General features: G+C 38.1%; 1 protein-coding gene across 4 annotated transcripts in view; it reads right to left on the minus strand.

Annotated features, from left to right (window-relative positions):
- Positions 1-15,778, minus strand: part of LRBA (LPS responsive beige-like anchor protein) — a 369,042-nt gene that overhangs the window by 164,869 nt on the left and 188,395 nt on the right. For all 4 annotated transcript variants that reach the window (XM_041411918.1, XM_041411916.1, XM_041411917.1 and 1 more), the window contains exons 38-40: positions 11,241-11,365; positions 3,959-4,105; positions 1,204-1,340 (exon numbers count right to left, since the gene is read on the minus strand). In XM_041411918.1, the coding sequence (XP_041267852.1) occupies positions 1,204-1,340; positions 3,959-4,105; positions 11,241-11,365 (409 nt within the window). The remainder of the gene's footprint in view (positions 1-1,203; positions 1,341-3,958; positions 4,106-11,240; positions 11,366-15,778) is intronic.

Genomic DNA, 15,778 nt, shown 5'->3' on the forward strand with positions numbered 1-15,778 from the left:
TTCCATCATTAAATGGGGTTTTTTAGTTAAATTGGGGGAGAGACTAATGAAACATAATAGAAAGATACAAGCATATAAAAATTTTAAGCACGATCTCATATTTAAAATAATTTCCAATATATTTCAAAAATTCTTCAGGACCAAAAGAAAAGTTAAGTCTTATTTATGATATCGCATAAAATCACAATTGTAGCTAATTGCTTACATTAAAATCTAGCTCTAACAATTTGACAGCACTGCTTTTCGGCATAAATTTTTTTCTGGATAGGATTTGATAATCTCAGCTTTCAGACCCACCTATGCCATTTTTAATACAGACAAGAGCAATTTACTCAATGGGAACAAAGAACTGAACCAGTGCTTAACACAAGGTATTCTCTCTACAGACAAGCAGAAAACCACGACTTTTTCCAGCAGTAGCCTTCCCAAAGAAATTGTTAACCAGTTTAACATTAGGCAGGTATTTAAAAAACCAAGAGCCATGACTATGCTTAAATAGTGAGAATATTTACAACTTGTGTCCTACTTTCGAAATGTTGCTGCAAGAGTACAGAAAACATTCAAGTGCAATGTTATTAAGCTAATTGCATTATATGCCCCCTTTGAAATTGGAATTTTACTGAAGGTTACTAATTTTAACCAGAAGACAAGTAATCAAGCAACTCAGAGCAAATAAAGTTTGTGAAAATTATCAAGTCATTTCAGAAACATATTTTAGAAGGGCAATTATGTTTTATGCTTAGGCACAATAAATAATAACGGGCAGAGTAAAATGTGTTAGAGAGTAATATGACAGGAGCACTGTAAACTTAGGAGTGTGGGAAGTTCAGTGCTGTTTTACACTAACATTTGCTAAAATCAGGAAAGTAAAACAAAGTATTAGGGTTAAAAGCCTCGCTGAACTTCCCTGTATTCATACAGGCCTGCGATTCAAGATGTCTTTATTTCAGACATGTTTCCCTGGAGCATTATTCGCAGCAAGCTAATTAACATTCAAGTAGGGTTGAATTGTGGGAGGGGGAGAAAAAGGAGCAGGAAAGGAGGTGTCACCTATGTGAAGTTCAGCAACATATATGGTCAGTGGCAAAGTTATTAACGCAGCAACACTGCAGCCCAATAGAGGTAAAGGAAGTCAAGTGAAGAATTAAAGGTCTTGGGTAATTTGTCATCATCTCTCAGACCTCAGGGTCAATGATCTCTTACCTTTGGGTCGATTTTCTTAAAACTAGGATCTTCTTCATCCACCTCAAAGTAGAGCTCAGAAAGAGTGATGGAAAGGGTGCCTTTCACTACTGCGGAGGGTGCCACAAGCTGAGCTGGTGTGCTGAGGGACACTGGACCTGCCAAAGCAGGAAAACACCAACAATGTTCAAACTGAAAAGAATGCAAGTACAAATTATTCACTTTTCAGGCCAAGGACATTAAAATAAAGCAAAGAGCACAGCTCTTCCTTACAGAGCAAACCCCTTTTTGTCCCGGAAAAGAACATATGTAACAGATTTGCAGTGTCTCTGTGCTGCCGAACACTGAGGCAGCTGCAATTGCAAACTGCTGCATACATTACACAGAGCTGGCTTTAGCAGGGCAGTCTTCAGCTTTTACTCAGACACATCTTCTGTCCAAGAAACTCCAAGAGTTGCACACCTTCTGTTACATGAAATATAGAGAGTGCACACATGAACACTCAAAATCTTACTGTATGCTGTGTTCTTTAGTTGCTGAGAAGTTTTGATAGCATTTCACAAAGATGAACACAGCAGTCAAGGCTCAAAGTTGTCTAACTGCAAAGTGTTCTCTTGTGGATGCTGGAAATCTATTGTTAAGGTTACACAATGTTATAGAGCCTAAAGTAAAATGATTTAAAGATGCTTTTGATTCCATATTAAATATTGTTCAAGGATTCCATACAGTGTTAGTGTAGCTTGGGGACTGTGGGAGTAAACAGCTGGAGGGTTGGTTTCCAACTGAATTAATTTTTATTGGAATAATCACATCTCCACAGGGCTTATCACAGGGACAAATCAGACTACTACTGAAAACAATAGGTTCAGAATTATATAAACTAACACATACAGAATGAAAACAGGCTATGTTTGTCATCCAGCTGATTAAGAGGCAAGGAAATGAAGTTACATGGCTGCAGTATTATCTGACTTTTGTAAAACAGAGGAAGATACTAAAGTGACATAGACAATTTTGTTTTAATAAAGCATCTATAAATGAGGTACACACGTCCAGGTAATCAACGTGAGAATAACTGACAAAAAATTCAGATGAATTGTCATTTCCATCGATTGTTAGAAGGGTGATGGTCCTTAATCTCGCATCAATCTCAATGTGTGCCACTAGGACAAAAGAAGAGATGCTCTGCTGAGATCAGAGCAGCTTTGCCCTCTATTCCCAACGTACAAATACATTGTGTCTGCAGATGGGCATAAGATAGCTGCGGAACTGCCATGATTTCCCAAAGCTCACCCCCACAAATGGACAAAATAAGAAGCTGTGTGTTCTTTTGCTGTCTCCCTTTGCCCCCTGTACATTAGCATGTAATCCAGAGGAGAAATAACATTTTTTCAATCACTCGCAGACATTCAATTACAAGGCAAGCAGACAGATGCAGAAGCTGGGGCAATCCAGGTCCTGTAGAAGACCCCTGACAATTTCCACTTCATTTCTAACCCACACTACTTTATTAGTGAGGATTACTTCTTAATCCTATTGCCATTGTCAAGATTATATAATTAAACTCCCCTTTCACCTCTATTACAGTATGAATGTATTACTCAAACCAATGAATGAATAATAGAAAGAAACACAGAGAAGGCTGTTGAGAAGGAAGCTCATGGTAGAAAAGGAAAAATGAAAGATTCATATAGAAAAATGCCTTTGCATCATTCTTCCATTACTCTATTTTACTTTACTCTTCCCATGCAGGTTTTTTTTTTCCTTATGCTGCATTTTTAACTTTGCTTTTTTGCCTTAAGAAAAAAAAAATAGTGGAATGCAGTTCAGGTGTAAGCAAAATGCCAATAAATAATCACTTCCAGCATTTTCAGTTAATTATCATATGCATGATCCATATCAATGTAAGCGTGTACTACCAGCTTCTCAGGGAACGAGAATTATCCAATAAATGATATTTTTTCTCTAAATTAAGTGTACATGGAATACCAGATGAGAAGCAAAAGAATACAGAGAAGTTTGCATTTTCCCTGTAAAACTCACATTCCTCAAATAGCAATTGAGACATTTTCTATAACGCGCAGTCACTGAACCACTGGTTATTTTGGTTTTACATTCTGAAGTGTACAGAAATGGACCCACCCCACTGAGCTTGCGACATCAGCAAAGGTTGCAAGTGATTATGTAAAATTAATTAAATTGAATGATTTGAAGTACTATTTCTTCTTCATTTAAAAAAAAAAAAAAAAAAAAAAAAAGAACTCTAATGAGGCCGTGGTCTGTGGAGAAAGAACTTCTCCAGTGGGGGAATGTCAAGAGGTTTAAATGAGTTAAAACCAGTGAGTGTACAAATCCTTTACATGCAAGTAAATAACCAGTATGTACCATTTTATAGACTTAGGAAAAAAATTAAAGGTCTACAAAGCCTTAAATTACAAGACAGCTTGCCTAATTGTCCCACTAAATCTGGTGATTTGAGTGGAATGAGGTCAAGAAAACAAAGAAGCCCTTTTCAAGGTAGAGCTATTTTCTGTAAGGAAGGTTTTCTAGAATAGGTATCTACTGCAGAAGGAAAAAGGCACAGAAAGAAAACACACAACTCTTCTCAAATAAACCTTCAGTATCTGAGGTGAACGGGAAATTATCTTAATGACCCAGTTATGGGAAGTGTGTTAATTATCAGTGTGCATCCCAAAGCATGATTCACTGCGGAGATGGGGAGATCAGAAATTCAACAGTGAAGAAGCTGAGCAGAAAATGAGATAGGTGACGTTACCTGTCAAGTTCTCCACTTCTCTTTCCTCCATGAATGACATGATATCATCATCGCCTTCCAAGAGAACCTCGCTTTCTGAGTTCTGATTTCCTAAAACTTGACTCTTGATGGACTGCTTTCCTTTGACAAGTATATCCTCATCGGGAGCTGAAATGAGACAAGGTGCTGCCTGTCAGGTCTCAGTGACACAGGAGTGTAATTTACTTTTTAAATGTAAGTTCAGGAAGAAAACTGCCTAAGACTAGCTGTGGGAAGTACCTGTCTTAATCCTCTAATGTTAGGACACATCTAGTTTTAATCCTATTAAGCTTGCTCAAAATTATCCAGTGCTCTCTGCAGCGTTCAACTCTATTTCAAACGTTTATGACAGAGGGGAAAAGGATACAGCAGACTCCCTTCCCCTGCAGCCTTCCTTGGGAAGTCGAGCTGGAGGAGGGTCCCGGCCGCCCGATGTGTCACCCTGACCCCCAAACCCACGCTCCAACCAAGGGCACGGCACCGCCGCCGCGACACCCCGAGCGCGGCCCTGGGAACAGGAGGCGCAGGACGGGGCCGGGAGCGGCGGGACCCGCCCCGGGCAGCGCAACAGGCGGGCCCGGCCCCGGCCCCGGCACCGGGGCTGCTCCCGCCGGGAAAAGCCCGGGAGCGGGGACAAGGCGGAGGGCGCTGCCGCCCCGCGTCCCTCCCGCTCCGTCCGCGGCCAGCCGAGGTCGTGAGGCAGAAAAGCCCCCAGCCTTCCCTGCCGGGGGGCGAGGCGGCGGATCTGCCCCGGGATGGCGGCTGGAAGCGGAGAACAGCCTGCACCTGCTTCCAAGGGGCACAACCATCCGGCACCCCGGCCTCCCACGGGGCACTTCTGGGCTCACGCCGGGATTTTCGGGATGGAAGGGAGGTGGCCAAGCATGCTTGGATCCGTGTTCCGCCCCGCACACGGTCACCGGGCTGCTAAGTGTCCCTGCCGTGCCCGGGCAGCGACATTCCCGCCCCGCACGGCCCCGGGAGCACTCCCATCGCCCCCCGACACTGCCGCCTCGAAATCTGTTTTATTTATATCACCGCCTCAAAGCAGCAACAGAGAGAGAGAAAAAAAAAAAAAAAGGGGAAAAAAAAAAAAAAAGGGGAAAAAAAAAAAAAAAGGGGAAAAAAAAAAAAAAAGGGGAAAAAAAAAAAAAAAGGTTAAAAAAAAAAAAAGTAGAAAAAAGGGAAAGAAAAAGGTAATTACTCCCTCCAAACCTAAGTTTTTCTGTGGTAATGCCAAAACACAGCAGTGTATGTGTCCGGGGTTTGGTTTTTTTTTTTTTTGTTCCTTTGGATTTTTTTAAAGTTGAAAATGAAAATACTGTTTCTTAAAAGATACACTGAGAATACCCATGGCACAGCCGTGTTTGAAAAACATTCACCAAACACATCAGGACCAACTAACTTCAACACACTGGTGACTGCTCACTCTGATTGCTGCCACATTTGATTTGAAGTTCCACGGGCTCCCTCTAAAAATATGCTAATCTGCAAACATTTACAGAAGGCAGCAACTCCCCTGTGGCAATACATAAAGTTTAAATTGTGTAAGTAAATATATGCACACAAATTGCAAAAAATGAAAACTTTTCAGTTCAGTGAAAAAGTAAAAATTCAAGTCCACTCACCAGAAAGAAAAAAGCAAAGAAAAAGAAGAAGAAAACAAAAGACCAAAACCCAAACTATAAAAATCCCATCACAAAAACAACAAATGCCAAATGACCAAATACTGGTTTTGGTTTAGGCCTTGACCTCAAAAAAACCCAAAAAAACCAAAAAAAAAACCCAAAACAAACAAACAAAAAAAAAACCCAACCAAACCCAAACAACCACAACAAAAAGCAAACACAAACCTCCACCTCAAACTAACAAAAAAAAAAACAGAAATAAAGGAAATTTAACTTGCCATACAAAACAAAATGCAATTTATACACGCTCCTTTTGCCCTAGCAATGGCTGTTGCTTGTAAGAAAGCCTTAAAAAATTACTGCAAAGCTTTAATTTTAATTTTTACTACTGCATTGTACAAACACAAATTTTACTTTCTTGCAAAATATGCTCATGTAAATAATGATAACTCAGATTCTGGAGTTGTTCAATGTGAGTTGAAAAACCTTCTTGTCATGGAAAATATGCAGCTGATATTTAGGAAGGTTTTCCTGTAATTAACTCCCCCTTGAGGATTTTCAGTTAGCAGCAGTAAAACTACCATCAGTGTACTAACACACACCACATGCACTTAGTCACTGCCCTACCAGCACTCTCTTGAAGATAAAAAAAAAGTAAAATAGAACAAAACCACCTCAAGATGAAGTCCAAGATAATAAATTATTTCCTTTCTTTTCCTTTTTGGTGTTTTTTTTTTTTCTTTTAATGCAGGCAAACTATATTTGTTGTTTCAAAAACTTCATCTGCACTGTACATATCTGCCATTTTTTGCTTCCTCTACTAGACTCTATGTTATACTGAAAATGCTGATTTCAAACTAGCTCTCTACCTACTCTTATTTAAGATTGAATTCAGAGCCAAGATCAAAGATTAGTACTTTTATACTAAGTACAACTTGTCTAAAATGTTACTATGTCCTTCAGTCTTTAAGAAAAAATAAAATCAGTACAGCAGCTTCCAAACCAAAGATGACTGTATAACAGAAATATTGCCTTATCTTTTTCACTTACTCAGATTTTAATTCTTTCCCCAGCTACTGATATTCTGCTGATTCAAAACCATACATCTTATGTATGTGCCTTTTTCAATAGGAGATTTTAGACCCTGAATTATTTCTGTCCATTTGTGGAAACTTTTGTCATCTCTTTGCATATGCTGTTAGATACCAATATTTCCTGACATAAATGATATGTGTTAAAGTTAAACACAGCTTAAACACAGGCACAGGAAGATGTCTCTCTACACACCTGCAGACACCAGCTAGTGGAAGGCAATACTACTGGAAGGCAGTGAGACACCACAATCTGAAGCAGAATCTGCTTTTTCTGTACTGATGTGAATAAAGCAAATCTGCCTTTTCTGTGCTGGTGTGCATAAAGCACCACATCTGCAACCAACACTCTCATGCTTACATGCATATCTGCACAGAACAGAATATATTCCACACGGATTCTTCTGTAGATAAATGCACCGGTGTAGGTAGGCCATGGTCTACTTCTCTTTATATATTTACTGGTTAGAGAGATGTATGATGGAGCATGACATCATATGACAAACTCCAATCCCGCATAAGCACAGAGTTATATTACACTGGATTTCATATTTCAGGTCACAAACCCTGCTCTGCCTTCTCTAACTACTCTGCCAGGCCTGCCTATGTTGGTGTGACCAGACCCTCTGGCTCCAACCCTGCAGCTCTAAGCACAAACTCCCACACACCTTTCCCAGATCAAGATCTCCCGGCATGGCCTACATATTGCTGTGAACACAACAGTCTGCTAGCACACAACTTTTTTTTTTTTTTTTTTTTTGGTAACTGGTAATTATACCAGGAAAAGCAACTGAAGGAAAAGGTGCATTAAAAAAGCCCTTTACTATGTATTTTTTTTTTTTTCACAAAGGGCTCCCAGAAGCTTTCCTCTACTCTCTCTACTTCTTTAAAAACATAACAGTGGATAAAACCAATCATTTTCAAACCAAGTTTTTAAAATATTATCTTTCTAGCTGAGGCAAAGCAAACTAACCAGTTCACTACAATACTGGAGATGATCACCTGCTGGTCCCCTGCAGCCACAAAGCCCTGAACTCCACCTATTGTGTCGATGGAAATGCTACAGACGGGTTTAATCCCCCGTCCCCAAATTTTTAACATACACCAATTAAAAACCCCAATAAATCACTTGTTAAATAGCTTGATAAAGTATTATCTAGCTGTTAAAGATTCCCTCACAAATATTGCATTTTGGGGTCAATTTCAGCAACAAGTTTACTCTTTTTTTTTTTTCCCTCCACATTTACACATTTACATTTTGGTTTCATTTCTATACAGTGAGGTTACAGGAAGAACAAGAAGAGTTAACTCCTTCCATCCCAAACTTTCTACCACAGCACCTTCACCTTTCTTTCCTTTCCCCACAATACACCATTAGACTGACTTTTATAAATAGCCAGTTTGGAAGGATCCTTTTTTTTTTCCCCCTTTTCCCTTTGAAAAATTACCTAAAGCCTTTTTTTCCCAAGCAAGTTAATGTGAACTTGGGAATGGCAATTAAATTGTCAGAATTAAAAAATTTGTTTTTAACTAGAAGGTAGCCAGAAGTATAGTCATGGGGCTGGTATTGATTGTCTGAACAGAGAACATTAGTCTTCAGGTATTTATTCTGCCACCTCTGCACCAGAGGTTCTCCTTCAAATCAAATCAATCCTTGGAAAAGATTGGTTCTTGCTCCTAAGACACATAACTAGGCTGCAACAGAGCTGATTGTTGTTGTCCTCTCTAGGTTTTACTGAACAATATCTAGGCTTCCAATTGTTTCTGAATCATTTTAACAGCTGCAAATTGTGATGATTCCTGCACTGTGAGTTCTCTGGGGTGGAGAATACATCCAGTTGTATTTTTGAGACACCAAGCAGTTGATAATGTGTACCTTCTAATGGAAGTGAGCTAAAATCCATGTTATGAAGCATGGTTACTGCTTGCACTGCTCCATTATTTATGCATTATTTTCCCCTGCCTCCCATTTGGCAAAATCCCTTATGTCCGATTTCAGGTTTTGGTCTGTGATATTTTGAAAAAAAACGTAAATAGGCAGTAGGGAACCTTTTATGCATTATCTAAAAATCCTTTTGCTTCAGAGGCATGTAAAATTAATTGAAATTGAATAATTAATGAAAAATTATTGATATGAAATCATAACATACTGGAGCAAATACTCTGCAAATCCTAGGGATATCTACATCATGAAAGTCTGGTTCCAAAAAATCTGAGAATTGGAATTTCTGATACGAAATTGGTTACTATCAGAAGTTTATAAACACAATACAGAAAGAAATTGATCAAATGGTCACTCCGGTTATCTTTTTGACAACTGTACCTTCTAAAACTCAAGAAAATAATACCCAAACAAACTAAATACAACACACCAAGAAAGCCAAATCGAAAATGAAGCAGTAAAAATTCCAACTATCTTTGCACCCCCATACATTGCATATAGTTTCCAGTAGAACTTAAATTTGTACTTCAGTCATAGATTTTAAAACTTGCTAGTGGAAGTCCTTGGAAAAAGACAGTTGTACACACAGACAGATAACAACTATCTATAGTTTCAGAAGTCACATTAAATAACGATTTAGGGTAAACTAAACTATTCACTGGATAGATAAAGAAACAATAGTACTACAGATAACAAAGGCAGTATGAAAATTCAGAATAAACATCAGGAAATTAAACAAAAAAGAAGATTGTTAAGGATGTCAAATTCTGAAAAGAAAGGCAGATAGAAAACAATTATGTCTATTTAAATTACCACAGTTAGCTATCAGCTATGTTTAAAAGCTACTTCTGCTTTTATTAATTCTTCCTTTGTATTGACAAAAATTGTTGTCCTGTCAATTAAAAAGTGATTGCAAACCACAGCCCTTGAAATACAGCATGGATTAGTGAAAATAACACATTAGTACGAAATACGAATAATTGCATTACTGTGTCTTTACCTGTGGAAGAATTAGTTACACAAATTTAAATGGTTGCTCTAAATATTTTTCAGTAAAAATAAAGATATTTTTAAAATTTTGATAAACAGCATTAAGATGACATATGAAAATACAACTGGAATACATTAAACTTTGCCAAGATCTATTTAACTTAAAGTACACATAATATTAAAAGGGGGTGAAGTTGTTTTTCATCCATGGAGTTTTAAACAGATAAAACCCTAATGCCCTACAGTCCATGTATAGGAATAACACATCATATTAAGAACAACCCCCAGAGCAAAAAGTGGGTTAATTAATTCTATATCTTGTTCTTCTTTCCATAGTCAAAGATGTAGGGCTCTACAAACATTGCTTTCAGCTCACTTTATTGACTATTCTCTGTATGGTCATTCATTTCAGAGGACTGATGTCACATTTGGAATTATATTAGCTGACATATTGTGGACATTTTCTCCCAGAAATGGCTCTTTAAGGCTGAGTGCAAGAGGTTAAGATGCCTAACAGAAACCAACTTTATGACAGTGATATTCTTCTACATTCATACAACACTCTTAACAATCTAAAATTAGCATAAACTGCGTCCCCACACACAATTTGTGTGGGCATATGTACGTATGTATGTATTCAGTAATTCACAAGCTAATAAAGAAAAAAAAAAAAAAAAACAAAAAACCCTAAATTTAGATTATTTGCTCCATGACTTGTGCCTTCAAGGTGAAGGATATTCAGCGTTAATTATAACCAAATTATTTTTAAGTATACAAGACTTTTCTACCTTACCAGTGTACCCTCATTAGATAGGAAAGACATAAAAATTTGGACTAAACCCCAAAGTTCACTGGCTTTGGGTGTGGTTTTGTTTGCTTGTTTATATTTTGATTTATTAGAGAGTTCTCAAACTGACTACTGTATTAGTTTGGTAAATACATTCCCTTCTAGAATGGACGTATCATCTTACATTAGACTGATCCCAGGTTATGAAATGAGGAGTAACAACTGTAAAAATAAAGTAATCTCCTGAAAATCACGAAGTAGAGATGATTATTACCATTTTGCTGCTTGAGCAATGCTTTGCATGTCAGCATTTGCTACTCTTTGTTCCATATCAAATTCTTGCAGAAAAGCTTGAGGACTTAAGCAAAGGTACAGTTTAGCTTGTAGAAGTGTTATTTCTCTTTTAACATATCTGTAATAATCAGCACATATGTGCTAACTGAAATAATTGGTGTGGATTTTGAACAGCAAAAATTCTTCTGAAGTTACTAAAGTATAAGCAGGTAATTTATACGGAAGTCTGTCCAGGGATTAATGGCAAAATTGCATCCACTCTCCTTCTGCCTAGTGAGGACTGTAATTGTTATATGCAAGGTATGCACCACCCCGCCCAGCTGAGATGGGAAGAAGTGGCTCAGCAAACACCAGCACTGCTGCTGCGAAGGAAGGGCCAGGTTATCTCTATGGAAAACACACACCTGAAAGGCAATGCCAAAAGCCTTTGCTCTGGGACCATTTGCCAGCACCCTACAAGGACGAAGGCCCAGCCTCTCCCACCAGGTACTGTAACCTGCTGCTGGTGGCAGGAGGCAGATTTTACACTGACCATGATCTCCGGCTGCCCTGAGTGTCGCTTCAGGATGTGTCGATCCGAGGGGGTTACGCACAAATCGTCGCCGGCGCCGCAAGTCATCTTCCCAGTAGTCGAGGCGCCAGAACTCACGAGGACGACTACAATGAAACAGAGGAGCCACATATGTTAGCAATTATCAACCAGCATGGTAGCGCTGAATTTCTGCATAAAGCTCTCCTTGTTTGTGCTGCTTTTGCCTTTTTTTTCCTAACCTCCCCCCCTTTCTGCAATCTTTTACTTAGGTATGTCCTTGAAAATAACAATATCACCTTCCAGTCTAAGGAACTCCTTTCCCTTTTTTCTTGGAAGGTGAAATGAGCACTAAATACATCATTTTGAAATGAATTGCTGACAGTGTGATCAGTTTCCCCACACTCTAGTGGCATGTGCTCCGATTTCAGCCTCATTTCAGCCTCAGCAGGGCACCTTTCTCAGTGACTGCATTTATAAACCAGAATAGGGAAAAGGCTATTATAAATATGGTATAGCATTACCTATATTAATCAAAGTCTGTCCCCCTTCATTTTTCTTCCTAATTTGTGCCTTTTTGCACAAGGTCAGTAAATCATGCCATGAATTCTTGGTCCAGAAAGTGTTAACTTTAATGAATACCTCAGTTACATGGTTATGTATGTGATAATAAAATATTACTCTGTTTAGATGTGCAGGAATTTAATTAAAATAATCTCTTAAAATATTCATTACATTTAGCCCCTGAGGCTTAGAACAACACAAGAAAAAGCATTTCTTTTCCATTTACTGTTTTTAAATAAACCATTCCAGGAGAGTGAAACAGCAATCTATTTTCGAGCAAATCAGATTGCATTTCTGGTTTATGTAGTTGTGTTTTTACATTTAATTAAAAACTACATGTTATGATGTGTAATAGTTGCTACGTAGAAAGCATACCTTTAAAAAATTACATCTAGAAAAGGTTATACCAAATTCATTATTTTTCATTTTATGCTCCAAATATAGCACAAACATAGAATATTTAAATTCAAATATAGATGCTCCAAATATAGATCTTTTTAATGCGGTCATATATAAGTGCCAGTTACTATCTGTTTAGATGATCATGAATGAATGCCACTGTAAAACAGTATTTTAGCCCAGAGAATGTACAGAAAATGCCAATTTCAGGTATGGCAAATAAACAAACAGAAAATACCTGAGGCATAGAATAGCCATGATAAACTCAAAATGTGTACATTCAGACCAAAAACCATGGACTTTGTTTACAGGGCCAGTATTAAAAAATAGATGAAAATACAGATACATATATTCCATTTCTGATCCAGGAGCTAATAGAAAGTATACCTGTCAACACTGACAAATGCATAGGCACAACTAATTTACAGATCACAATGTTAAAAACACTTGCTATCTACATTTGCAGTTCTGAGGTTTAAAGGCAGAAATTAGTTTTATTTAATGTAAATCAAGACTTCAAACAGATGTAGTAACAAAAGCCAGAATGATTTGTATAACACTACTCTCAAACATGATTTGTAGATATTAAAAATTCTGACTGAAAATAATTTTATCAAAATGGAGGCTGTCTTTGCAGTCTTCATTAAAATTCAATGCCTATTTCTAATACCAAAGAAAAGGCAGTGCTAGTCTTCATCTTCCTAATTGCTTAATTTCAGAAGAATACTGAAGTATTGGAATCAAATTCCCCAGTACCTTATTTTCACACTTGTCTGTATTACAGTCACGCTAAAATTGGGCTGCTCTGATTACAAGACCCAATAATTTTGGAATAATTAATAAGCAAAGAAAAACTACAACATACAGGAAGATATGGGTTTATTCAAAGGTCGATTAATAACTTAAAATTCTCCATTAGTGATTACAGAAAAAAAGCAGAACACAGCTGGCTATGTGCATGCCTTTGATAGTCGTAGAGCATGGATAGGCACTTCATCATTCTGCCTTCCTACATTTATCTGTTAAAATTATTATCAAATATCAGCCAGGATGCAGTCGTGAATCACAGCCTGCTCCTCGTCTTCAGGGGAATGATACAATGAGGGTCTATTCATCAGGGTGGCAATCGGCACGAGTAATTAGTTCCCTGCACTGGGATCTCCTACAAAGCTTATTTCAGTCGGCACCACAAACATATGACAATGAAAAGCTAATGGAAGCCGCTAAAATTTGTTAACCTCTTCTGCCATCAATCCTTCTGGTGTTCTGGGCTGCAGTATTATGCAAAGATGGTAAATTATTAATTTGTCATTCATCTACCTCGCCACAGTTTTGATAGAATTAAGTGATGCCATTCTTCTGCATAACAATTACAATTATAGCACATTACAAAACTACGCTGAAATTATTAGGAAAATAGGTAACAATGATCAGGCATGAAATATTATCCTAAAACATAATATATCTTTAGTCCCTTGCTTTTATTTTCAGTTCTGCATATGAAATTTGCATAGGATTCTATCTCCTTCAGTGGTGCACTGATTATTCACACACAACTACACAACCACTATTAGACTGTGTATTTCAGTATTTGTAAGTATTGGCAACCACTGCATTATGAGGGGGAAAAAAATTATCTGCTCTTCACACACAGAAAAACATCCAACAAAACCCTGCAAAGCCAAAATAAATGCCTGCGTTGACTAATTGTTACAAGTGAGCCATTTTTGAGAGCAGCTACTGGGGAAAAATGCATTTTTGAACCAATATAAACCAGTACACCACACAGCTACTCCAGCACACTGCCTTACTAGTAAGAGCAATCAACCACTGCAACCCTGTCCCCAAAAGGCAATGCTGTACCATGATTGGTACCTCTGCACCGGGGCGAGGGGACAGACAAAAATATTGCTCTGATTTGGGCAGAACTGACTGCTGGCAGACTGAAGGACTGTGAAGCAAAGGGCCAAGGAGGCAGATTTTAGGGAAACTACAGGGGACATTTGACAACAGGAGTTCCTGGCCCTGCAGTAAAGGCTGCCACATGGACTAAAGGTGCTATATGGACTGGATCGATGAATGTAAGTACTCAATTAGTCTAAATGCACGAACAACATCACTCAGGGGATCAGGGATTTATGAATTATAAATCATATGATTTGCACAGATTTTTCAGGGCCCCCTCCAACATGATACCAGTAATTAGTGGTTTCTTAGTAACAATATTGACTGAATCGAAACAAAGCTTTTATATTAAGTGTTTTATTCAAATAGCAAAACCATTACATTGCTTTATTTTTCCAAGAGTTTCCCAAATTACCAGGTTATGTACTCAGAATTGAGAGAAAACCTTCCTCTCACTCCCATGCACCTAACTTCATTGTTAGAATTGTACAGAGATGAGATCAAATTTAAAATTTGATCTCAAATATACCACTATAACCTGTTCCCTCAGGATTTCGTGGTATGAAAAAAATAAGTCACTTCATTGTGGGCAATGAGGAGAAGTCTAAATGCTCATTTATCTCCACTATCAGAACAAGAGACCTGTATTTCCTACTAGTTTCAAAGATTAGGACAATTGGAGACAAAACATACCAACTGCGGTACTAGTTTTGTTATGGTGTCATAGCAAAGGTATCTTAGACTTGGAAACTACCTATCAGTCCTCATACCCTTATAGATTTAAACTGAATATAAGCCACACCAGACAACAATGAGAGGATAATGCAATTGCTGAAGAATTACTTCTTGTCATGTCTTACCCCATAGTGTATTTTGAGATATTCTGCCATCCCAGAAAAGAAACACTCAGCACTCCAGTGTGGGTTGTAAAAGGACTGTGTGAGGTAGGGAAGAGGAAAGAAAACGCAAACCTACAAAAGCAACATCTTGAGAGGGCTTAGGGTTGCACTCAAGCTATCAGTTAAGTGAGAATGGACTTCAGCACACCACAGAAGCCCCCATTCAGATCCTTAGATGAGTGAAGTAGCAAATAAAGAAATACAGAGCAGAAAAGAGAAACAAAGAAAGGCAAAAGAGCACAGTGTTACAGAAATCTTCAGAGACAGAGGATGGCTGGAGCTCTAAAAGACCTCTTCCATCTACAAGGCTTCTTAAGCTTAAAGCCAAGAAAATCCACTTCCACAAAAGGCAATCACAACAAACTTAAAAACAGAGAAGGCTGTGTGAAGACACCTAGATAAATTTTGAGATTACACACTCCTTGTCAGAACTCTAACTGGAGAGTTAAGCAGATGAGTCAATCTCCAAACCTAAACAATCCTTGGTCTCTTCACTAAGACCAACAGCAAGGCAATCAATCAATGATGACAATTCCTAAGGCGTAGATGCTCAAACACTGAGACTTAGGCTAAATTTGTTTCATAGACAGCCAAAAACAGAGTGGCAACACCACTCATGCATCAGGAGCAACAGTACAGACCTGAAAGGAAATCTAAAAGAAGGCAGTTCCACAATTTCACGGTCACCAACTACATGTCTAGTCCAACTTCTGGTTATAATTTATTACACACTTTGGTTGCAATGGCTCATCAAATTCAGAATATCAGGTGTTC

This window comes from Onychostruthus taczanowskii, unplaced genomic scaffold (genome assembly GCF_017590055.1).
Source record: "Onychostruthus taczanowskii isolate IOZ18803 unplaced genomic scaffold, ASM1759005v1 scaffold38, whole genome shotgun sequence".
Taxonomy (NCBI): Eukaryota; Metazoa; Chordata; class Aves; order Passeriformes; family Passeridae; genus Onychostruthus; species Onychostruthus taczanowskii.